This window comes from Capsella rubella, unplaced genomic scaffold (assembly GCF_000375325.1).
Source record: "Capsella rubella cultivar Monte Gargano unplaced genomic scaffold, Caprub1_0 scaffold_1, whole genome shotgun sequence".
NCBI classification, from domain to species: Eukaryota; Viridiplantae; Streptophyta; class Magnoliopsida; order Brassicales; family Brassicaceae; genus Capsella; species Capsella rubella.
This window is the reverse complement of record NW_006238923.1, coordinates 10267007-10287748: the sequence shown is the minus strand read 5'-3', so window position 1 is coordinate 10287748 and position 20742 is coordinate 10267007. Positions and strand designations below refer to the sequence as shown.

Sequence of the window (20742 nt, the reverse complement as noted above, 5' to 3'; positions counted from 1 at the left end):
AGAACTTTGTAATCTGCAAAGCTTTGCATAGAACCATAATCGAATTATAATTATGTTATAAAAGACCAAATTAGGCACGCGCACAAAATATATTTTTGTAAATCTCAAAATTCATAACTTGAGAAAGGGCGACAAGAACCTGTATGAGTTACACATATAAGTTTAGTGGTCAACAAAAAACAAGAGACACAAGGAGGCATCAATAACCACAAAACTGAAACCACAAGAACCCTCAGTAACTGAATATGACACCATTGAGACTAGGCTGCTGAGCACAAGGGAAGGGGGTTTAACAAATGTGGTTGCACCTGACTATCTCAATCAAGCCTTTGCTTTTCCTGCCTGGATCGATTGTAGCCTTTGTTGTAACTTCATTATCTGCAAAAATTTCGATTGCATTAATTGAAACCATAGGATAATTATCACCATTTTAAACCAAGAAAGTTAAGAAACAAGTTTCATTTATCCATGGGACCATATTCTCTCAAACAGCAAATTCTCAGATCGTGCCAAGGCCACTCAGCAAAACAGAGGAAAGAACAATATTCAACTATTTACTTCCAGCGCAGGCTTAGACTGACAACAAAGCAATCTATCAAAGTATATTTCCAGAGCTTCGAAAAGTGAACAGGAATATTTGGATTATTATTGGTGTAGCGGTGCTAGCATCACTACTTTGATGCACTCAAACTAAGTATATAATGCATGAGAGGTAGGTGTCTTACCGTTTCTCTCTTGTTGTTTTGTTTTTCTTCCATATCTTGAAGAATTGCATCAAGCCGTTTCCTGCAATGGATATAACATTATTCTTGAGTTCATGACCTTATAAGCTCAAAACAGTTGATCAACCTTCCTCATAGTTGTTTAGACAAGCTAAAAGGGACAACATGTTTTTCTTACACAAGTGCTACCCCGGCATACCCACATTCTAACACGCTTACTTATCATCCACAGCATTCACTCACTATCAGCTTAGAATGAACGCTTCTTGTGATAACAACATAAAAGGTTATGTATCTTCAAACTAGATTCTCAATTAACTGCATTTGCTTCAAAAAATCACAGTAAAAGAAAAAAAGAAACTCACAATTCAGCAGAGATGTACTCAATTCGTTTACGAACATTAGCATTTGCTTCAGCCAAATCCTGCTTCACTAGTACCGGACCAATCAATTTGTAGACATTTGCATCTTCTTCCAGCAAATCCAACTCCTGTATATACAAGACATACACACAAAAAGATGCATACGGTGAAACAAGAAAGAAAAGCCAAGCAATGCAATATATAAATCTCTCTTTCAACTCCAGAAATAAGAAATTTCCACCATGTCAGTAACCTAGAGAAAACAGTGGAGACATATACCTTAAGCACGAGCTCATTCTCACCGAGTTGGATCGTATACTTCTTCCTCAGCTGGTGATTCTTCGCGATATCTGGAAATATGAACACAGTAAAGTAGGGTTTCCCGCCTCCAGAATCACATCGAGAAAGGTGAAAAGAATTTCAGAAACTTGCCTTTCTGAATTTTGCCGAGATCATTGGCCTTGTTTTCTAAGTCTCTCTGCAAATCTCGAACAGCCGTCGATGAACTCATCTTCGTCGTTTGTCGTCGTCGTCGTCGTCTTCTTCCTCACTCCGGTGATTTATTTTGTAAAGAGGTCTCGAAGTCGCAGATCCATCAAAGAACAGCAAAACGCCGTTAAAGTTACTGTGTTTTAGTAAGGCTCAAGCCCGTTAAAATTAACTTGGACTTTTAACGGCCCAATGTGCTTTTTTAAGCATTAACTAGTCAAAACTGATGAAACTACAGTATAAGCGACGATAACAAAAATCAAACCATAAGTCCATAACTAATTTAAAGTAAAGTATTAAATAACATTAAAATTCGGACAATTTTCAAAGTAGCACTAATTTTAAAAAAAAAATCCAAATTTAACACACACTTTCCTATTTTCCAAAATTAGTATCATATTTCAAAACTAAAATTTCAAAATTGTATCTTAAACTCTAACTAATAAACCCTACACCCTAAAAACTATACCCTAAATGTAATGCAAACACGTACATGCCAAATCCGGATGTATGTGAATGTGAGCCTCAAGAAGAAAAAGCATGGCATTTAAGAGTTCATTGAGAAACATTATCACTTAAATGCGATTAAATATGAACAATACAAAACTTCTCAAGTTGTTTTGGAGGTTTAGTTGATAACATACTGTAGGTTATCATCAAACCTCAATACAGAACTGAGCAAGGAACATACTAACTCGGCTAGTTGGAGATATCGCGGATAATCAAAGCCGTAAATTTTGTTTATTATTATTATTATTAGTTCGAATATTTAGCATAATTATTAAAAAGACTGTACCAGCATTTTTTCCTAATAATTTTTTTAAAGTTCACTAATTGAATATTCCTCCTTAGTGTATTTGTAAAATGTAATTTGTTCCATTTACTCATCATAGAGAGAAATCTAATTACATAAAATAAATAACAATATATAAAATAATTTACATAAACTCTCAACAGTGAAAATAGTTCTCACAAACACAAATCTTGACTTTTCTTGCCTCTGTACCTCAATCTAAAATAGTGAAAAGCTGAAGATTTTTAAAGAGACAAATTTTGTTTGTTGGTGTCAAACTAATAATTCACTCCACAACCTAAAAGAAAAATAGAGTTGGATTAGAAAGTAAAGTCTGCCACTTTGATATCATCACATCTTACACAGATCCAAATAAGGGGAAAGATAAAGAGAGCATAGGTGTAAAAACTTTTTCCATCGTGGCTCTGGCTCATCATCTAGATAACAATTATATATGTTTGATTAATTTTAAGTATTTAACTAACAAAGACATTGTAAATTAGAGGTGAAAGAAAGAAACATTTCTTACCCTATGCATTTACTTTATTTTTTGTTATGCGTGCATGGAGTTTTGTCTAAATATCTGTAAACAGCTTTAAATATAGTGGAAAATTAAATGTGATTTTTTTTATAAAAAAAAAATAAGAGAAAAAAGAGACAAGGAGTGAGGAATCTTGGATAAAAGGACACTACCCTTCCCTGTCTTTGCTCGCTGCCCGAAAAGAACATACAGAAAACACTTCTTTTACATTTCACACTTACAGTGAGAGAGAGAGAGAGAGAAGAGGAGAGCATTAGAGGTAGAAGAAGCAAAAGAGAGAGATAATGGCTCTGAACTCCTTTGCTGGATGCAGATGGGGTTCCATTTTCATGTTTCTGTTTAGTCTCTCCATCGCCGTCTTAGTCACCGTCGCCGTGGCCGACGACGACAAGGCTCCGCCGGTCGCTGATGGTACGCTTTCCCACTGACCCTTTTTTTTTTTATCTTTTTGGTATTTTGTCTGATGGGTTTTTCTTAGATGCCATCTAATAATCTTGTGCCAATCAAGATTTGATTTTCTTGAATCCGCTGTTCATAAAACAGAGAACCAAAAGAGATTTACTTTCATAATATTCATTTTGGATAAACAAAACATTATACCATTTGTCTGGATTTAGAGAGTTTAGGTGTTAAGGGTTTTCCACTTATTGTGTATTTTATAAGCTATAAACATGTTTCATTCTCTATCTATAAATAATTAAACAGTGCTAATAGAACCAGTAATATTATTTATCTAGCTAAAAGGTTCTCTCATACTCAGGGGGAAACTTGTCAATTTCAATTTAATCCGTCACAATAGAAAGAATGTAAGTTTCTGGGGTTTATTTGTCAATTAATTATAATGTGTATCTTATTCGTGCTTTCGGCGGCGGCAATATTAGAAAGTGAAGCCCTTCACCTTACAAGACACAAGTTACAACACAACTACATTTTTAGTTTAAACAACTAATTCACATTAGCAACTTTACTTTTGTAAATTTTGATAAATAGGTCTCTCTAGATCCGTGAAAAATATATAATAGAAGGGTTCCCGCCAAATTTGGGTAGTACCGTCGTAATATTATATGAAACGACAAAGAGTCCTCGGTAAAACGACATCCCAAGTGTCTGAAAACTTCTTGAGTTTTTCAACACGCTTTCTTTTTTTTTTTTTTTTTCTTTCCACCGCAAAATACAATTGTCTCTCTAGTACTTCCCCCTTATTACAAGGTGTAAAACTGTGACTGTAGAGTGTAGTACAACTAGAAATAACCAAAACTCTTTTTCAAGTAATGGTCAAAAAAGTCTCTTCAAACTTTTATGGTCCTACTAGGCCATATTAGAGTTTATTATGTTACGATACGATCATGTAAAAATTTAAAGTGCTTTGTCGAATCAAACTACTATGTGTTTCGAGAAAAGACAAATAAATGTCTCCTTTTCACACAGCTAGCTAACGTGATCATTTGGCGTTTCTGAAGAGTTTTTTTTTGTCTATCCAATGTAAACTTGTGTTAATAATTAATTGTATGACCTAATAGGTTTGGTGATTAACGGCGACTTCGAAACATCACCGTCAAATGGCTTCCCAGACGACGGGGTAACCGACGGAGCATCCATGATTCCAAGCTGGAAATCAAACGGCACGGTTGAGCTAATTAGTTCCGGTCAAAAACAAGGCGGGATGATCCTAATCGTACCACAAGGCCGCCACGCCGTCAGATTAGGGAACGATGCGGAGATCAGCCAAGATCTAACGGTTGAGAAAGGTTTCGTCTACTCGGTCACGTTCAGCGCTGCCCGCACGTGCGCGCAACTCGAGTCAATTAATGTGTCGGTAGCATCTGTGAACGCGGACGCTGATGATATGGTCGCGTCTCGGAACGTGGATTTGCAAACGCTTTATAGCGTTCAGGGTTGGGATCCTTACGCGTGGGCGTTTGAAGCTGAGGAGGATCATGTTCGTTTGGTTTTTAAGAATCCTGGTATGGAAGATGACCCGACTTGTGGTCCTATCATCGATGATATTGCCATTAAGAAGCTCTTCTCTCCTGATAAACCCAAAGGTATATTTATCTACTTTTCCACTTTTGACCCCAAATTTCTAAACATTACAAATTCAACCTTTATTTTTTTATTTATTTTTTGGTTACGTTTTGCAGATAACGCGGTGATTAATGGAGATTTCGAAGAAGGTCCATGGATGTTCAGGAACACGTCTCTTGGTGTCCTGCTTCCGACAAACCTCGACGAAGAGATATCTTCTCTTCCGGGTTGGACTGTTGAATCGAACCGTGCGGTCCGGTTTGTTGACTCGGATCACTTCTCTGTTCCAGGTGGTAAAAGAGCTGTCGAGCTTCTCTCGGGTAAAGAAGGCATTATTTCACAAATGGTCGAGACCAAAGCAGATAAGCCCTACTTATTGTCATTCTCTCTCGGCCACGCCGGTGATAAATGTAAAGAGCCGTTGGCTATAATGGCGTTCGCAGGCGATCAGGCGCAGAACTTTCATTACATGGCGCAAGCGAACTCGAGTTTCGTAAAGGTTGGTTTGAATTTCACTGCTAAGGCTGATCGAACCAGAGTGGCATTCTACAGTGTTTATTACAACACGAGGACTGATGATATGAGCTCCTTGTGTGGACCTGTGGTCGATGACGTTAGAGTTTGGTTCTCCGCCGGGTCGAAGATCAATGGAGCTGGATTCGGATTGTGGCTTTCGGTTTTGGTTCTCTTGGCGATCGGTTTGTTTTAAAGTAGAGTCATTCAAGTTCAAGGTTTAGCTGTTTTATTCTAGTGTACCAAGAAAATGTTATTGCAGACCAAGAATTCTGTATGGTTTATCGATTAAGGTTAAAGCGATTTCGATGGTATTTATCGTTTTAATGCAAAAGCATCTTCAAATAACGAGATATTGATAAGCTTTCGAGTATTGTGATAGATAAATTCAGAAATCTATTATTACCAACATCAATTCAAAACCGAACCTGATTTACACATATTTCGGTTTGGTTTGGTACACGGATAATAGGTTTTGTAAATTTGTCCACTTTAAACGACATCGTTGCGTTGAAAGTCTCCTTAAGTAGTGAAATCTGAAAAAGATTTACATTGCTTCTTTCTCGGCCGCCGTTGTCGTCGTCGTCTGCGATTCGTAAATCTTAATAGTTTATCTGGAATTATTAGCGGATGTTTCATTAGTAGATACTGAAGCTGATCAAATTTTCTTGTTTTCATTCTTTGCTTCTATGTTATATCAGATTTTTGGATCTATGAGTTAAAGAGTAATAGAGATTAGAGTTGGGGTTTAATTTTGATTTTGGGAGTAGTAGATGATGAAGATGAGGAGATATAGCAGGTACTTAAGACCAGTTTGTTTATCCATGGAATGTTTCTTGGTGCAGCTTTTAACTAACGTTTTGCTATGCCAGAATCTTCCGGATACTCACTCTGAATGACTTTGCAATTCAGCTTAATTCTGATTCAATCATCTTCTACTTCTTCTTTTTTTTATTAAAAATAAAAATCTTCTTTCACTCCAATAATGTTTCTCTTTGTTTGTGAGGTTCAGGTTTGGTTTTTTGGGTGTTTTTATTAGCATAAAGATGAATGCTCTTACTGCAACTTTGTTGAGCAGATAGTGGTTGCTGGTTTGTGTGACTGATTAGATTGGAGTTTATATACCGTCGAAGATCAGCTAGTGATTTTTGTTCATTAGGTGACTATCAAATCTGAACTATCAAATATGAACTATATCTGAACTATTTGACCCAAAAAAAACTATATTTGATAGAGGAATCGACCGAAGTTGCATCTTCATGTTAATAGTGAATCTTTGTGTCACAAAATTTTAAAAGTTCTTCTGCAAACTGATGTTACCGAAGCTATTGAAAATGAAACCGGCTCTTGTATTCCATTGGGTGATTTATCGACAACTAATGATATCAGCTTTTCTTTTTAATACCAGTTTTACAATGCGAATAGAGATTACACGTTTGAATGTGAATAGAATGATTCCAAGATTACAATGCAAATAGAATGATTCCAAGAAACAAATAATTTTGAGCATACTTCCACATGTTGGCTATAACTTGAAACTTAACAACCAGAAAAATACACGTTTGGTCTGATGACAAAAAAAAAAAAAAGAAAAAAATACACGTTTGGTCGGCCAGAAGAAATCAAGTGTTAAAAGGCTTTTTAGTAAGCCCATATTGAGAAAATTCAAACTTGGGTTGACCCGGGTTTAAGAACTGGATCACGAGTCGGGTCAGCAATCCCGTGTCATTTGACTCTCTTTCCCTCGTTTCTTTGTCAGGTCTCCTTTCTATTCGTCTTTCCATCGCCGATAAATTCGCCGTTAGCCATCGGAAAACGCAGCGGAGGAGCTAAGTTAATTCTCTATTCTCTGCGTCACGCCGGTGTGGAAGCGAATTTGATATTAACCTGATCTGTATCATGGACGAAGAGGCAGCGAAACCTAGAGACTCCACCGCGAATCAGCAACAGCATCAATACTATTACGGAACGTTCCAAGGCGTTGCTAATTACCCTACTCCGTCTCCGCCACCGCAATTTCTATCTCCGGTACAGCAACCGCAGCATCAGATCGCTACGTTTCCAGGACATGCTTATCAAAATCTCCATGGTTTTTAAAAATCTCTCTCGTTTGATTTTGGATCATTTCTGTATGCTTTTTCTTTTTAGGGTTTTGTTGATAATGTGATCGTTTCGTGTTTGAAAATGATTAGGTCCTCCTGGTGGTGGTTTTGTGAATTATGCTCAAGGATTCCCAGTTGTTCCTGGTAAATTCCATGTCCTTATCCTCAATTTTGGAGAATTCTTTTGTTTCTTACAGATTGTTTTGTATAATTTGATTGCATTACGATCACTTAATGAGGATTGAGTATATACAGGTTTAATGTTAGAGAATTGATTCTGGAATTTGTTGTTTTAGATTATACAGTGGTTGAGGTGAGACCGATGATGAGAGAGCATGACCTTCCATGCTGTGGCTTGGGCATGGGATGGTTTCTGTAAGTTCCTACTTAAGTAACTTTTTCATTTTGGCAGCTTTATACATAGTCTTGCAGTTCGAATTCCCGCCAAGTTCATTTGGTTATGTTTGTTTGTTTCCATGTATAAGATCAAAATCACAATAGCTTAGGTTTATGGTGTTAGGAAACTGGGTTTATGGTCTGTAGGTTTTGGAAAGCTATCAAATATGAAGTGTTTTTGACAGTATTAAGTCACAGTTCGTTGTGGAACTAGCACTAGATTCTATAACAGGTTTTCTTTATTTTGATCCCGTCTTTAATTGATTTGATTGCATATCTCTTTTACGGAACCTTTTGAACTCATTGGGGATATTTATCTTTTTGAAAAACTTCTTTTTGCTTGTCTCTCTCCACTAATGTAAAGATTTACAAGAGTATAAAGATAGCTAACATTTGATAGATTGATGTGTTCCTCATTCAATCTGGATATACTTTGATGAACTCCTACTGACACGAAGATACAGAGCACCCTGACTTATATGATTCTATTCATCTATTGTTTCACACTAACAAAAGGATACATCTTCTGATTTGAAACTCGTTCTAGTTACTAATTTGAATTGGTCTTTGCTAGGTTTATCATAGGCTTCTTGTTCGGTGGGATTCCTTGGTACCTTGGTGCTTTTATTATTCTAGTCACATCTGTTGATCACCGTGAGAAGGCAGGTTACGTTGCCTGTTCAATCGCAGTGAGTTCCTCTCTCTGTCTCTTTCATAACATTGTCGTAGAACCACAACCTTGGTCACTCATCTATGTTTCATCATAGTGCCTCGTACATCTGATTTTTTTTCTCTGAAATCTTCCAGTCCGTTGTCTATATGATTGCCGTCATGCTAGGGATGACTGGAGATGTTAACATCTGGTGAAATCTACTCTCCAAAAGAGAACTCAATCCTGTATACATATATCTATCTACATATATACACGAAAATGTAGAAGGAAACAATTTGGAACGTTGTGATGAACATATTGATCAAAACATGTATATGTTGTTGATTCCCTTGGTGGCATCTTCATGTAATATTATTTTCTGGTTTGCTTTTTTTTTTTTTTTTCATCAAAAAGATAAATATTTTCTGGTTTGCTTTGACGATTGCTACAATGTAAAAATTCCCATGTAATATCATTTCTTTTTTAACTCAACAAAATTTTCCTACAGATCGATTAAAAAAAAATAACCTTCTTATAGATAGCTTTAAATTGCTAAGTTTTCAACTTTCAAGTCTTTTTAATCCACTGAATAACAACACCAGATTAAATCGGAATTCAGTAAAACTGATGATGAATCAAAAAATTCGAGAAGTATTTAGCCATGGGTTGTGAATTTAGAAAGCCCAATGGGCTTTAAAATCTGGTACGAAAGCTTGAGATTAGGGTTTTTAATTCTCAAATCTCTAAAATTAGGTCATATATATAAAAGCTGCAAGAAGAGTGTTTTGCGTCTTTTGGAGGATTCAATCATCGGCGGAGACGAAAATGGGCGTTTTCAGGGTAACACATCGTTAACTTTGGCCATAGTTGTTGCTCTTTAGTAGATTTGGTATTGTAGATTCTGAAAATCTGATCGGAAATTTTCGTATTGCAGCTTCACCAGTACCAGGTTGTAGGAAGAGCTCTCCCGACGGAGAAGGATGAGCATCCTAAGATTTACAGGATGAAGCTCTGGGCTACCAACGAGGTTCTTGCCAAATCCAAGTTCTGGTTAGTATGCTTTGATATATCAATTATAAATTCTCAATTATTGTCATGATTGAGAATCGTTAATTGAAGAATGGTTTGTTTATGTGTTTGCTGGATTCAGGTACTTCTTGAGGAGGCAAAAGAAGGTGAAGAAGAGTAATGGACAGATGCTTGCCATCAACGAGGTTTGCTCTATTCTCTTGTTTTTGAATAATGTTCATTTTTGTGTTAGGATTTGTATTGATTTTGTGTTCACTGCGGTTTCTATTTGATAGATTCTCATAATCATTGAACATTTGTTGATATTTGTTCTTTAGTTTAATTTGAATTGATTTTGTGTTCACTCATGTTTTGTTTAATCAACTGATCCCATTGTGTTGTGTTTATATCTTCATCCGAAATCATCATGAAATCATATGAAGTATGTTTTATTGTGATGGTGTAAAAATGTAGTTCGAAGTCCTTTCTCTATGTTGACAGTTGTTTCCTTTTAGGGTGTTTGTTTGTTAGGTTGTCTTCTTCATTTGTTTCTTTGTTATGATTTTTATCTGCTCTCTTCTTCATTTTTGTTCCTTGTGTGTTGCTGATTCATTTGACTCACTAATTGTTTTGACAGATTTTTGAGAAGAGCCCAACAAAGATCAAGAATTACGGAATCTGGCTGAGATACCAGAGTCGTACTGGTTACCATAACATGTACAAAGAGTTCCGTGACACCACTTTGAATGGAGCAGTGGAGCAAATGTACACCGAGATGGCATCAAGACACAGAGTCAGGTTCCCATGCATTCAGATCATCAAGACAGCTACAGTCCCAGCCAACCTCTGCAAGAGAGAGAGCACGAAACAGTTTCACAACAGCAAGATCAAGTTCCCGTTGGTCTTCAGGAAGGTTAGACCTCCCACCAGAAAGCTCAAGACCACCTACAAGGCCAACAAGCCCAATTTGTTCATGTAGAAGCTCTCTCTCTCTCTTTCTTTTTTTTATCATCAGGTAATTGACTTCTTATACTTTTTGAGGGATCAAAGTTGCTGGTTTTGTCTTTCCTAAGGTTTTGAGGGTAGAATCTTGCAGTGCTATGATTCAGTCTCTTGGTTTTGATTCTGGATATTCTTATTTATCTTTATTAGTGGCACTCTTCAGAATTCAAATTTTCTTATTCTTATAACATTTAGGTTTCCCAATCTTATGCATGGATGGATCTTCGATTTTTTAAAATGTATAGTTTTAGATTTTTTTGACGTTTTCTTTTAATCCGATCATATTAGTATGAAAACTGAAGTACTGTAACTTGTTATCAGAATTACGTACGCTATTAAATCATTGTTATATAATTATTAGTATTAGATAAAAGAAGAACCTAGACAAAGTTTAGACGATTCAACATTAGTTGAGGTGACAAATAAAGAGCACTCTCATAGTCATAGAGTCATATAGAGAGAGTAGCTAAACGCATTTCCAAGCTTCATGGGACTAAAGTCTTGCGAACATTGGCTATAGTTTCAAAGTGTATGTATAACTAGGTAAATAGTTTAGTGAAAAAACAAAAATCAATATATTATAGATATACTAAAGAAGTTGATAATATTTTTTGGGTCGGATAATTGTCTTATGTAATGTTATTGTTGACTAATATACGCACAATAATGTTCAAAATATATTTAAAACACATGGACACAAAATTATGTATTCATGGAGATTTTTGAATCAATTTATAACAAATTATGCTATGCCATATACAGTATTTATATGTAATTTTCAAAATATAATGGACTGGAATATGTGTAAGTAACACTATTGACAAAATCTGTATATATTGATTATATTCAAATGAATGAATGCAAATTAATCAAATGGGCAGGGAAGCTCTTTGAAAGCAAAACATTAGTATGACATTTCCGTTAATTACACTTGATAGTAGGGTTTTTTTTCATTTTTTATCAATTAATATATAAGAGAAGTTGAGAAATTTTTGTATTTTGATTTTGAATGAGATAGTAGAATCCTGGGTTTTTTTTACTAAATTTTTATTTTTAGTATTTTTTTCCATTAGATTGGATATTTTAGAACACATTAATAATTCATACAACTAAAAAAAAAAAGACAAAACAACAACATAGCAAATCATATATTGACAAAGAATAGATCATTTTTCATTTTCCGCATCATCTATTTGTTGCCTCTTTGCATCAAGTTCATCACACATATTCTCGTAGAGCCTTTCAAACTTTTCCAACCATTGTTTCTTCTTTTCTTGATCCTCCACTTCCGTCAGATCCACTTTCCACCATGCATCTTTTGGCAATGGCTCCACAGACGTAGCTGCTGTTATTGTCTTTGCTTCCTCAACACGTGTTTGCTCCACCATGTTGTTGTACAATCTGCAAAGCTCTTGAACATTCTCTTCGTAATGAGCATCAAAGAGCGATTGTTGCAAAGAAGACGATGATGAGGAGGCTTGGCCGTTGAGAAACCGCTCCACAACAGCTTGGAAGGATGGACTACCAAATGTATATGGTTTTCCAGAGCCGCTGTAACCAAGAAATGCAACTTGGGCGCCGCAAAGAACGGAGAGCTCACATAGCTTTGTGTAGATGCCATTTCTACGCTTCGACAAAGTGACCAATCTATCTTTGTCTCTTTCAATTTTTTGTATGTGAATCTTTTGCTTTCCTTTTGTTTTCTTGGAACTCATTTTCGTGGATGGCAAAATATGATTTTGATTACTCAAGAAATAGAAAATGAACAAAAAATCAAAGTAGTACTTTTATATGTTTCTTCTTTTTCTTTTAAATAAAGAATATGTTTTTGTGAGTGCAAGATTTGGTTATATATATACACAAAAAAGTGAGCTGATTAGATTGCATTAAAATAGTCAATTTTTAGTTTTTTGGTATTTAATCAATTCTTATATTAATGTTTTGCAAGTTTAAACTTGTGGCGGTCAAGATTTAGCATAAAATAAAATAAACTTAACACTCTTACCAAAAAGAAAATTGTTTGAACTTTGAACACAATATGATAAAATTAATTAAAATTATCATAGAGTGTTCAAAGTTCAACTAATCGTCAACTATTACGTTTATTATTTAATATTATTAAATATCAGCGGTCATATGTGAAAGTACAATTGTAAAAAACACTAATTGTCATCAAATATACAATATGAGAAGTCAATCAAGAGAATGTTACCAATAAATACCCCAATAACATATTTATCATCAATTTTTACAATTATTTATTTTTAAAACGTTAACATCAAATATGTGTTATGTTAGCATTTTTAGTATATGTTTTTATTTAATCTAAATATCTAATATATGTAGAAAAAATTCCTTAGATACCATTAATTTAGTTTTTTTTCCAAAGATACCACAATTTGTTTTTATTTCCAAAAATACCACAAATGTTTTGTTTTACAAAAAATACCATAAACGTAAAAAAAGTTAATTTTTGAAGGTGTTGATTTTTTTTTAATGTTTGGTTTAACTATTTATATATAGGGTATAGTTTTTAGGGGTATGTTTTAATGTTCAGGATTTAAAAATTACTTTTGAATTTTAAAAATACAAGTTTTAGGTTTGTGGTATTTTTGGTAAAAATGTATTTTATTGTATTTTTAGAAAATAAACTTGTAATGGTATTTTTGGAAAATACATATTTTCATGGTATTCAAGAGTTCTCCTTAAATGTAAGTAAAAAAGTTGTATATAAAAAGAATGAATTGTTATATTAACATTTTTGCAGCACATTTTGAAATAACCATTTGGGTTTAAACTTATTTACAATGGCAAGCCATTGACATTAATTATTTATTTAACTTAAAACTATGAAAGTAATCACATTTTAAAAAATTCCTAAAATCTCTCAATCTCTTCATAATAAATACAAAATATTATTTTCTTATTTTTCAATTTATTTTTCTCAAGTATTTGTTCAATATATTTATACGATCTTATTTGTTTTTTAATTTATTTTATTACATACAACATATGTATAACAAAAATACAAAACTTTTTCGCGTATGTTGCAATTTGAAATTTTTGAAAACGAATGTATATTACAATTTTTTTTTTTTGCATATGCTTACGTCCCATATCGGGTAGGCAATGTTTTTGACCTTGCTATATAGTTTAAATTCTACTTCAAAATTAAACTGAAGTGTTATTGATCTTGCTTTAATTTTAAACGTGGGTTTAATTTTTCGACGAAGGCGACTGTTTACCAAAAACACAGGTCTCTGCAAAGTCGTAAGACCATGTATGGGATTATATGAGAGGAAGAGTTGTAATATGTTTCTAATGGATTGTATGACGGGACGGGTTATAAGACGAGACGGGTTTGAACTGATATTAATAAAAAAAAAAAGAAAATCATTAATCTTCATTTTACTATTTTTAACAACAACAATATAGAACATGTATAATCAAAGTGATTTAGAAAAATTGATATTATATAATCTTAATAATTATTAAATAGACTTCAGTAAAATCTAGAAACTTTAGAAAATATTAATTAAAAATTAAATGTTTGTCCCACAGATTAAAATCTAGTAATGTACAAAGAATGATGCAATAATTAAACATTGCTAGTTTTATCAATTTGTTAAAATGTGACATGACATCATAAATAAAAATCTAACTACATCTTCTTATAACATATAGAATAGCTCATTTTACATAAAGCAGTCATTCTACTATTTTCACACAAATAAGAAACAGAGGTTAGATTAATACTATTCTGCTCTTTATTAATACACAAAGTAAGTTTCTTTCTCTGATAAACAAGCTGAAATAACTAAGATTTAGTATATAAAAAAAAAGAGTCTGCAACCGCCTCTGGGTTCTCAGCCTATACCAAGGCACCAAAGCTAACTCAAGTAGGGGTTGGTCCAAGCGGTCCAAAATCTTGAAATGGCCAAACCTACACTTAATTTTACATACCAAACATTAGCCAAAACAAATGCAAATAACGCATTTGAAAAACCATAAGCCTGCTCAAAAATTTGTATCGATTAAAAGTTATAATGTTAATGACAAAAAAGCTTATACCCTCCAAAGCACTCTGCCTTGAATAAGACCGTAAGGTACAGGACCAAAGGTTCTTGAGTCTCTTGAGTTATGAGTATAGTCACCTTGAACGAAGACATGTCCTTTAGGAACCTAAAACCAAAAGAACATCCATCCAAAGATCAATTCGCAATAAATCTCTATGGATTCTCGAACATACTAACATCTCTCTTTGCCAACAACCAATAGCATTAACATTCCTAACGAATAAAAAGTTTCCAAGAACTGCAACAGCTAAAACTGAGGTCAATACTGATAAACACCAACGCTAGTGAAAAAGAAACAACTAACTCTCTGATCACTCAATTTCCCAACAATGTATCCAATTTCTTCAAACTCAGTACTACTACTCTCAATAGAACATTCATATCTGATCCATAAGCAAGAACAAAGTGAAGCGAAATAAACAAGAAAAGTTAAATAACAAAACATACCACAATGGTTTGAGATTTATCGTTCTTCACAGGATCAACCACAAAGCTTATACAATCTCCTTCGATACCAATAACTCTTTTGATTGGAGTCTTTTTAGGGTTTTCTGGAGATCGTATTACAACTATATCTCCACGACTTGGTTTCTGATACCGCTTCGAGATTCGCTCTGCTAATAAGACATTCCCCGAAGGATGAAGCGTCGGAATCATGCTTGGCCCATAAGCCTGCTCAAAAAGAGAAGATCTTTATATCGAAATCAACACCGAGATGAGTTAGATTAACGAAGAAAGAAGGAAGCTTTTGTGCACTCACATAAGCCATGAATCCAAGATAGTTGGTAGTTACATGAAGGAAGCAGTAGAGTTTCGTAAGAAACAAACCGCTATTCAGGGCTTGTCGAGAAGCTATGCTCCAGAATGACGACGCCATTTTCTCGATTTCTTCAACTAAATCGAAAGAATCGAGATTTGAGAACCAGGGTAGTCTCAATTCATCACTTAACCTTATCTAATCTCACTCAAACTCAAAAAAGCCCGCAACTTTGTATTTCTAAATTTCACGAAAGTCTAAAATTTTGAGACGTATCACTGAACTTTTGCCAAATGGTGAGACGTATCACTAAATTAAAGACACACCTCTATCTTTTCCAGAGCTATTTCTAGTTTCTCAGAAGATCAAGCTTCGCCTCTACCCAGCTGATTGCACTTTTCGAACAATTCCTTATAACTCCTGTGAGAGGATATACATAGAATAATGTTTTGAATTAGAGACTTGATAAAAGAATAATAGAAGAACCTGAAGAGTTAAGAAACACAATGTACAATCCCCGTTTCCTCAACTTCTTCACCATTTTCTACTTGCTTAGGACTATGAACAAAACTCACAGCACAAGATTCAAACCCACAAAAATCAATGCCCTAAAGTAAAAATAAAAAATTGGTAACATCCATTGAATGTTTTACTGTAAACTAGATAACACTTAGAACATAGCAATGCATCCAACTTTAAAGCTTAAAAGCATGGTTCGATCTCAGAATCACAGATCACAATATAAAGCATAAAGCATGGTTCACAACAGAGAAGAAAAGCTACACAAATCCAAATCCAAATAAAACAAAACCGAACCTGGATTTATCGACAGTGACGGTGATGACGGCGGACGAAGGAGTGATTTTTCTCCAAAACTCTTAATCATCCATCGTTCCTCTCTTTGAATTTCAAAGCTTTTTTAGGGATTGACTGATGAAGAAAATGGAAGGAATCGAAGATTATTGTTGTTATACCGTATAATCATTATTGTTAACCGAGTTAAATTTTTCATTAGAATTTGGAATTTTGTAGTTATAAAACCCGGCTTATGGTACAAAACGTGAGTCCTGTTTTTAAAGTGATGGCCTTTATAACAACGTTTACAATGTTCTTAATTCTTTATCAGAAGACCAAATGCTTAAAACAAGAGGCAAATACGATGATACAAAGCAAATAACTAATAGAGTAACAGGAATAGTTCATAGACACAAAGTCATAAATGATTACATTAAAAGTTGAAACAGTACAAAAAGCTCAAATCCAATCCACAAGTACTTCAAATGGAAGCAATAACACACAATATGGAAAATGTAAAGAGAGAGAGAGATTCAACGTCAAGTAGATCCAATCCTGCAAAGGGAAGAGAGGAGAGGGGGAGGAATAAAGAGAGAGAGAGAGGTCCAGATAGCGCTGGACAAGATTCATATCTCCCAAGAAACAATATGCAGTGGAAGAACGGATATTGGTAGCATTCAAGATTGGTTTGAGAAATGTCCAACGCCGAGTTTCTGAGCTTCGATTTTAAGTGACTTGAGGTACTGAACAGCTTCATCAAGAACGCAAGCTGTATTCATCTGTTCTCCTCCCGGGACAATTCTCCTCAACACTCCCATCATTTTCTTCATCTTTTTCCGTCCTTTTTTCCCATCGTTGGTACTACTAGCGCTGCCCGATAAACTCTGCTTCCTTGAGTTGTTGTTGTTGTTGTTGTTATACCCATAGCTGGAACAGCAAGATTCAGCTGATGAGCTATTTCCATAATCCCTGTACGAGTTACGACCCGTGCTGACCTCTTCTGAATCGCCACCATCCTCATCTCCTTCATTATCATCTTCTCCGTAATCTTCATCTGCACTCAAGAGAGCATCAATCTCATTTGGATCCTCTTGATGAGAGGTGGAAACTTCTTGGTCATAGTTACCATAACTTCCCCCAGCATACTCGTTCTGATATGTCGAACCTACATACTCGTTCTGATAAGTTGAACCTACATACTCGTTCTGAAAGGTCGAAGCTAATGCGTTCAAAGATGGGGTATTCATGAGCTTATGAGTCAGCTCAGGATGGTACATCACTTGGCTGCGGTCATATGTTTGGTCGAAGATGACAAAGTTCTTTGGACAGACCGCAGTAGGTTGAAGTTCAACACCATGGTATGGCAGCTTTGCGCATGGTGGGAACAAAGCATCAAAGGATGACCCTGATGCATACGGGTTGTGCATATTTCTGTCGCCCACTTCATCTGAGAAGTGAGGAAACTGATTGTTCTGCATCAGAAAGCCCCGTGCAAAGAAACACAAAGAGAAAAAACAAGTTGTACACCTCAAACTGCAAGCTGCTTAGATTTTCTACTACCGATGATTCGCCTTTGTAAGCTTTCCAGCTGCCCTATTACTACTACACTAAGTTGACTGTCAAACCAAATGCTATCTCAAGTTATGGCCATCATACTAAAGATATCACGAATTTCCACCAGAGCCCTTACCCCACACCAGAAGCTCCCCCACAGACAGCTCTTTCAGAAAACCAGACTCTTAATACCTCACAATAATTCTTTCGAAATCAAAAGTAGATAGCCGCCCAAAAACCCCAATTTCCGGAAACTCCAGACGCCAGACTACGTTACAGGCTTAAGCAACTGTCTGAAATATTCAGCCTGCAATGATTTTATAAGAAAGCTTGGATATCAGACACACTATAGTTTATACTCTAACAAAATAAGAATAACATGTGGAACAAACATCTATAATAAGACTATCCATATACCATCAAGAGGATAAAGCTCTTTGAAATAACATAAAGCGGTGTTCCCTAAGCGTTAAAAGAGTTAGGAAATAGAGGAGATGCAAATGAACCTGGCAAACTTGAACGGATTGGTAATTAGCAATGAAACATGTAGTCATCATAAAAGTTCCTATTTCCTTCAATGATCGGTTTCCCTTCTTGATTACAACAATGCACATTCTCACACTAACCAGAGTAAAATAAGCAACAACAACAAAGAGCTATTCCGAATTCCGGAAACAACACCTGCAAAATCAAGAAAAGGACACCAATTGTTTTATACACAAGAAGCTGTAAATAAGTTACATTTGTTTCCACATGGCACCACCAAACCAACGCAAGATATGGAATGAAATTAAAGCATACACACACAGAAGAAGCTCCTCACCTGACAGGATCAAATTTACAGAATAACGAGGAAAAAGACAACCAGACGAGTGCAAGTCCTGTTGAAAAACATGAAGAAGGCTGTCCAGGGCATCTTTGGTTCTTCACTATTAAACTTCAGTTTTTAAGTGTATCTAATAACCCTTTCCTCTTCTCACAACTACACAAACAAACAAAAAATTAGGCCCAAGGCTATATTATACTTCAGTGAATGAAGTTGAAAGGCACTAACTTCGAGGTGGAATCAAAAAAAACAAAACAAAAATATCAGTTGGAAGACAAAACAGAGAAACTACTAAAACATGGGAAATGTCTAATACATGATTCAGAAATTAAAAAGAGTACAACTTTATGCATCTACCGACAATGAACAGAAACACAGAAGCATGACTAAAGACATTAAACATCGGATCCACGATAAAATGTTTTCTCGATACCATAGTGATCACAAAGCAAAAATCATAAAACAACTCTTCTTAGAAAACAGAACACATAGACGAAACAAAAACCTCAACAAAAGAGTTGGACTCGTTAAGTTAAAAGATCGATTATGAATAGTTTAATTCAGAATAATACATAAACAAAGACAGAACAGAACATTCAATTGAAAAAAAATCAAATTTTTAGCAATGATCAGAGGAAACAAACCATAAAAATTAACTTACATAAGTTAGTGATCAAACGAAGAAAAGTTACCATCAAAGTATTAAAAAGAGAAAAGTCAGAAATTGCGGCGGTATAAGGAAGAAGAAGAAGAACAAAACAGCATACCTGTATACAGAAATCAAAAACCCTTTGAAGGATGAAATGAATCGATGAAGGGTAGGAAAAAAACTTAAACTTTCGAAAAGGGTCAGATCAAAATTAGAGGAGAAGGGTTGTTGTTATTTGTGTGCAAGGGGGAGAAGAAGAAGAAGAAGATCTAATAGAGGGGAGGAGAATGATATGTGGCAAAAAAAGAAAGGAGAGAAAGAGAGAGAGAGAGGAGAAATAAGAAGGAGGAAGTGACAGAGAGCGTGGCTTTCTTTTTCTGGTGCGGTTTGTTTGTTTTTGTTTGGTTTAATCACTCACTACTCCTCACACTAGTCTCTCACTCACTTATACTTTGCATTTTTATTTTTATTTTTAAATTTAATTCACGCTTTTCGTGCGTGAATCAATCTATTATTATTATTAACTTGTAGGTGTTTGTGTTTTTTTAATGTGGAGCAAAAAAGATGTTAAACTTTTTAGTGGGGATGTTTTGGAGTTATCAAACCAAATTTTGCACTCTCTCTGATTTTTTATTTGATTCATCCAAGATAGATAAAGAAAATCTTGGACAAAATTCATCTTTCTACGAGTAATTAAAACATTTTTTTCCTTAAAAACAACTCCTATCTTGGAGTAGATGACAACACATTTAAGTGCTTTTTGTTTAAACTACTCCTATCTTGGAGTTTAAAAAAAAATTCCAGATTTTGAGGTTTTTAAATACAAATTTCTTAATGAAAAAAAAAACCCCCGACTTTATAAGTTTTAAAAAATGTTACGGGATGTTTTCTGATTTTATTTATCTATTTACAAAAATCAAACTAGAAAAATTAAAAACCAAAATCTATAATCTAAAAACCATTTAAAAAAATTCAAACATTCATAGCCTTAGTGGTTACTACTATTTAAAATCCAAAATAAATACAATTATTAAGTTATAGAGAAACCATTATACAAATTAGAGAAATAATGTAATGATGGAATACACACTATGATTACAGTGTAAAACTCATGTAAATCACTATGTCAATGGGGTTTTTTTTTTGGAATTATAAAGCATGCAATAAGTTGGTAAACAATACAAGAGATTAGTATTGTGATAAAAGAAATTAAAAAATAAAAATAATGGCGTAATGGAGAGAGAGAGAGAGAGAGAGAGAGAGAGAGAGGGAAGGGAGCACGCGTGAGGACAGAAGAGAGTCAAACACGGTTAGTGTGAGCCGTCCGATGAAACAATTCTCAATGGTTTCCGTTTAATGCGGCCATGATGGTGACCGTAGGATGCTCCCTTAGCACGCGTGAAAAGAGCCCTTTTTCTATTTTCCTTTTTTTTTTTTTTTTTTTTTATCTCTTTTGGTTTTTGGTGTGTGTTTTGTTTTG

At 34.8% G+C, this 20742-nt stretch overlaps 7 protein-coding genes across 9 annotated transcripts; 3 read left to right on the top strand and 4 right to left on the bottom strand.

The window, feature by feature from the left end:
• Positions 1–70: 70 nt before the first annotated feature.
• Positions 71–1665, bottom strand: LOC17900013 (prefoldin subunit 6). Its single transcript, XM_006305713.2, has 5 exons — positions 1517–1665; positions 1364–1434; positions 1088–1212; positions 726–786; positions 71–378 (listed from the first exon to the last, which is right to left on the bottom strand). The coding sequence occupies exons 1-5, from the start codon at positions 1593–1595 to the stop codon at positions 322–324; spliced, it is 393 nt and encodes a 130-aa protein (XP_006305775.1). The 5' UTR covers positions 1596–1665; the 3' UTR covers positions 71–321.
• Positions 1666–3083: 1418 nt separating this feature from the next.
• LOC17897266 lies at positions 3084–5761 on the top strand. The gene is made up of 3 exons (XM_006307597.2): positions 3084–3318; positions 4428–4952; positions 5049–5761. The coding sequence occupies exons 1-3, from the start codon at positions 3192–3194 to the stop codon at positions 5639–5641; spliced, it is 1245 nt and encodes a 414-aa protein (XP_006307659.1). The 5' UTR covers positions 3084–3191; the 3' UTR covers positions 5642–5761.
• A 1444-nt stretch (positions 5762–7205) lies between these two features.
• On the top strand, positions 7206–9100 carry LOC17900108 (60S ribosomal protein L18a-like protein). Of its 2 annotated transcripts, none has more exons than XM_023789441.1 (5): positions 7206–7534; positions 7638–7691; positions 7853–7922; positions 8518–8632; positions 8751–9100. In XM_023789441.1, exons 1-5 carry the CDS (start codon positions 7345–7347, stop codon positions 8808–8810), a joined length of 489 nt encoding a protein of 162 aa, XP_023645209.1. In that variant the 5' UTR covers positions 7206–7344; the 3' UTR covers positions 8811–9100. The 2 variants fall into 2 exon arrangements, with proteins under 2 accessions (XP_023645209.1, XP_023645208.1); XM_023789440.1 differs by having other exon boundaries at positions 7207–7534; positions 7844–7922.
• A 256-nt stretch (positions 9101–9356) lies between these two features.
• Positions 9357–10811, top strand: LOC111832537 (60S ribosomal protein L18a-1). Its single transcript, XM_023789439.1, has 4 exons — positions 9357–9435; positions 9530–9645; positions 9746–9809; positions 10241–10811. The coding sequence occupies exons 1-4, from the start codon at positions 9421–9423 to the stop codon at positions 10580–10582; spliced, it is 537 nt and encodes a 178-aa protein (XP_023645207.1). The 5' UTR covers positions 9357–9420; the 3' UTR covers positions 10583–10811.
• A 785-nt stretch (positions 10812–11596) lies between these two features.
• LOC17898022 (agamous-like MADS-box protein AGL61) lies at positions 11597–12371 on the bottom strand. The gene has a single exon (XM_006305900.2). It carries the CDS (start codon positions 12318–12320, stop codon positions 11772–11774), a length of 549 nt encoding a protein of 182 aa, XP_006305962.1. The 5' UTR covers positions 12321–12371; the 3' UTR covers positions 11597–11771.
• A 1880-nt stretch (positions 12372–14251) lies between these two features.
• LOC17898617 (mitochondrial inner membrane protease subunit 1) lies at positions 14252–16408 on the bottom strand. Of its 2 annotated transcripts, none has more exons than XM_023789238.1 (6): positions 16255–16408; positions 15765–15858; positions 15442–15575; positions 15129–15353; positions 14677–14787; positions 14252–14553 (listed from the first exon to the last, which is right to left on the bottom strand). In XM_023789238.1, the coding sequence occupies exons 3-6, from the start codon at positions 15556–15558 to the stop codon at positions 14350–14352; spliced, it is 657 nt and encodes a 218-aa protein (XP_023645006.1). In that variant the 5' UTR covers positions 15559–15575; positions 15765–15858; positions 16255–16408; the 3' UTR covers positions 14252–14349. The 2 variants fall into 2 exon arrangements, with proteins under 2 accessions (XP_023645006.1, XP_006304262.1); XM_006304200.2 differs by having other exon boundaries at positions 14252–14548; positions 16255–16400.
• A 190-nt stretch (positions 16409–16598) lies between these two features.
• On the bottom strand, positions 16599–19662 carry LOC17898182 (transcription factor bHLH144). The gene is made up of 4 exons (XM_006303557.2): positions 19381–19662; positions 18611–18769; positions 18294–18468; positions 16599–18094 (listed from the first exon to the last, which is right to left on the bottom strand). The coding sequence occupies exon 4, from the start codon at positions 17709–17711 to the stop codon at positions 16911–16913; it is 801 nt and encodes a 266-aa protein (XP_006303619.1). The 5' UTR covers positions 17712–18094; positions 18294–18468; positions 18611–18769; positions 19381–19662; the 3' UTR covers positions 16599–16910.
• Positions 19663–20742: the final 1080 nt, after the last annotated feature.

What these genes read in the sequence shown, in the direction of transcription:
- LOC17900013 (XM_006305713.2), bottom strand. Translation starts at nt 1,595, where the DNA reads ATGAGTTCATCGACGGCTGTTCGAGATTTGCAGAGAGACTTAGAAAAC. An exon ending in TCTCGGCAAAATTCAGAAAG is followed by an intron (nt 1,435 to 1,516) that starts GCAAGTTTCTGA and finishes TCATATTTCCAG; the next exon opens with ATATCGCGAAGAATCACCAG. An exon ending in GAGTACATCTCTGCTGAATT is followed by an intron (nt 787 to 1,087) that starts GTGAGTTTCTTT and finishes TATCCATTGCAG; the next exon opens with GAAACGGCTTGATGCAATTC.
- LOC17897266 (XM_006307597.2), top strand. Translation starts at nt 3,192, where the DNA reads ATGGCTCTGAACTCCTTTGCTGGATGCAGATGGGGTTCCATTTTCATG. An exon ending in GGCTCCGCCGGTCGCTGATG is followed by an intron (nt 3,319 to 4,427) that starts GTACGCTTTCCC and finishes ATGACCTAATAG; the next exon opens with GTTTGGTGATTAACGGCGAC. An exon ending in CTCTCCTGATAAACCCAAAG is followed by an intron (nt 4,953 to 5,048) that starts GTATATTTATCT and finishes TACGTTTTGCAG; the next exon opens with ATAACGCGGTGATTAATGGA.
- LOC17900108 (XM_023789440.1), top strand. Translation starts at nt 7,345, where the DNA reads ATGGACGAAGAGGCAGCGAAACCTAGAGACTCCACCGCGAATCAGCAA. An exon ending in TGCTTATCAAAATCTCCATG is followed by an intron (nt 7,535 to 7,637) that starts GTTTTTAAAAAT and finishes GAAAATGATTAG; the next exon opens with GTCCTCCTGGTGGTGGTTTT. An exon ending in ACGTTGCCTGTTCAATCGCA is followed by an intron (nt 8,633 to 8,750) that starts GTGAGTTCCTCT and finishes GAAATCTTCCAG; the next exon opens with TCCGTTGTCTATATGATTGC.
- LOC111832537 (XM_023789439.1), top strand. An exon ending in CTTGCCAAATCCAAGTTCTG is followed by an intron (nt 9,646 to 9,745) that starts GTTAGTATGCTT and finishes TGCTGGATTCAG; the next exon opens with GTACTTCTTGAGGAGGCAAA. An exon ending in AGATGCTTGCCATCAACGAG is followed by an intron (nt 9,810 to 10,240) that starts GTTTGCTCTATT and finishes TTGTTTTGACAG; the next exon opens with ATTTTTGAGAAGAGCCCAAC.
- LOC17898022 (XM_006305900.2), bottom strand. Translation starts at nt 12,320, where the DNA reads ATGAGTTCCAAGAAAACAAAAGGAAAGCAAAAGATTCACATACAAAAA.
- LOC17898617 (XM_023789238.1), bottom strand. Translation starts at nt 15,558, where the DNA reads ATGGCGTCGTCATTCTGGAGCATAGCTTCTCGACAAGCCCTGAATAGC. An exon ending in ATCTTGGATTCATGGCTTAT is followed by an intron (nt 15,354 to 15,441) that starts GTGAGTGCACAA and finishes CTTTTTGAGCAG; the next exon opens with GCTTATGGGCCAAGCATGAT. An exon ending in AAGGCAGAGTGCTTTGGAGG is followed by an intron (nt 14,554 to 14,676) that starts GTATAAGCTTTT and finishes TGTAAAATTAAG; the next exon opens with TGTAGGTTTGGCCATTTCAA.
- LOC17898182 (XM_006303557.2), bottom strand. Translation starts at nt 17,711, where the DNA reads ATGCAGAACAATCAGTTTCCTCACTTCTCAGATGAAGTGGGCGACAGA.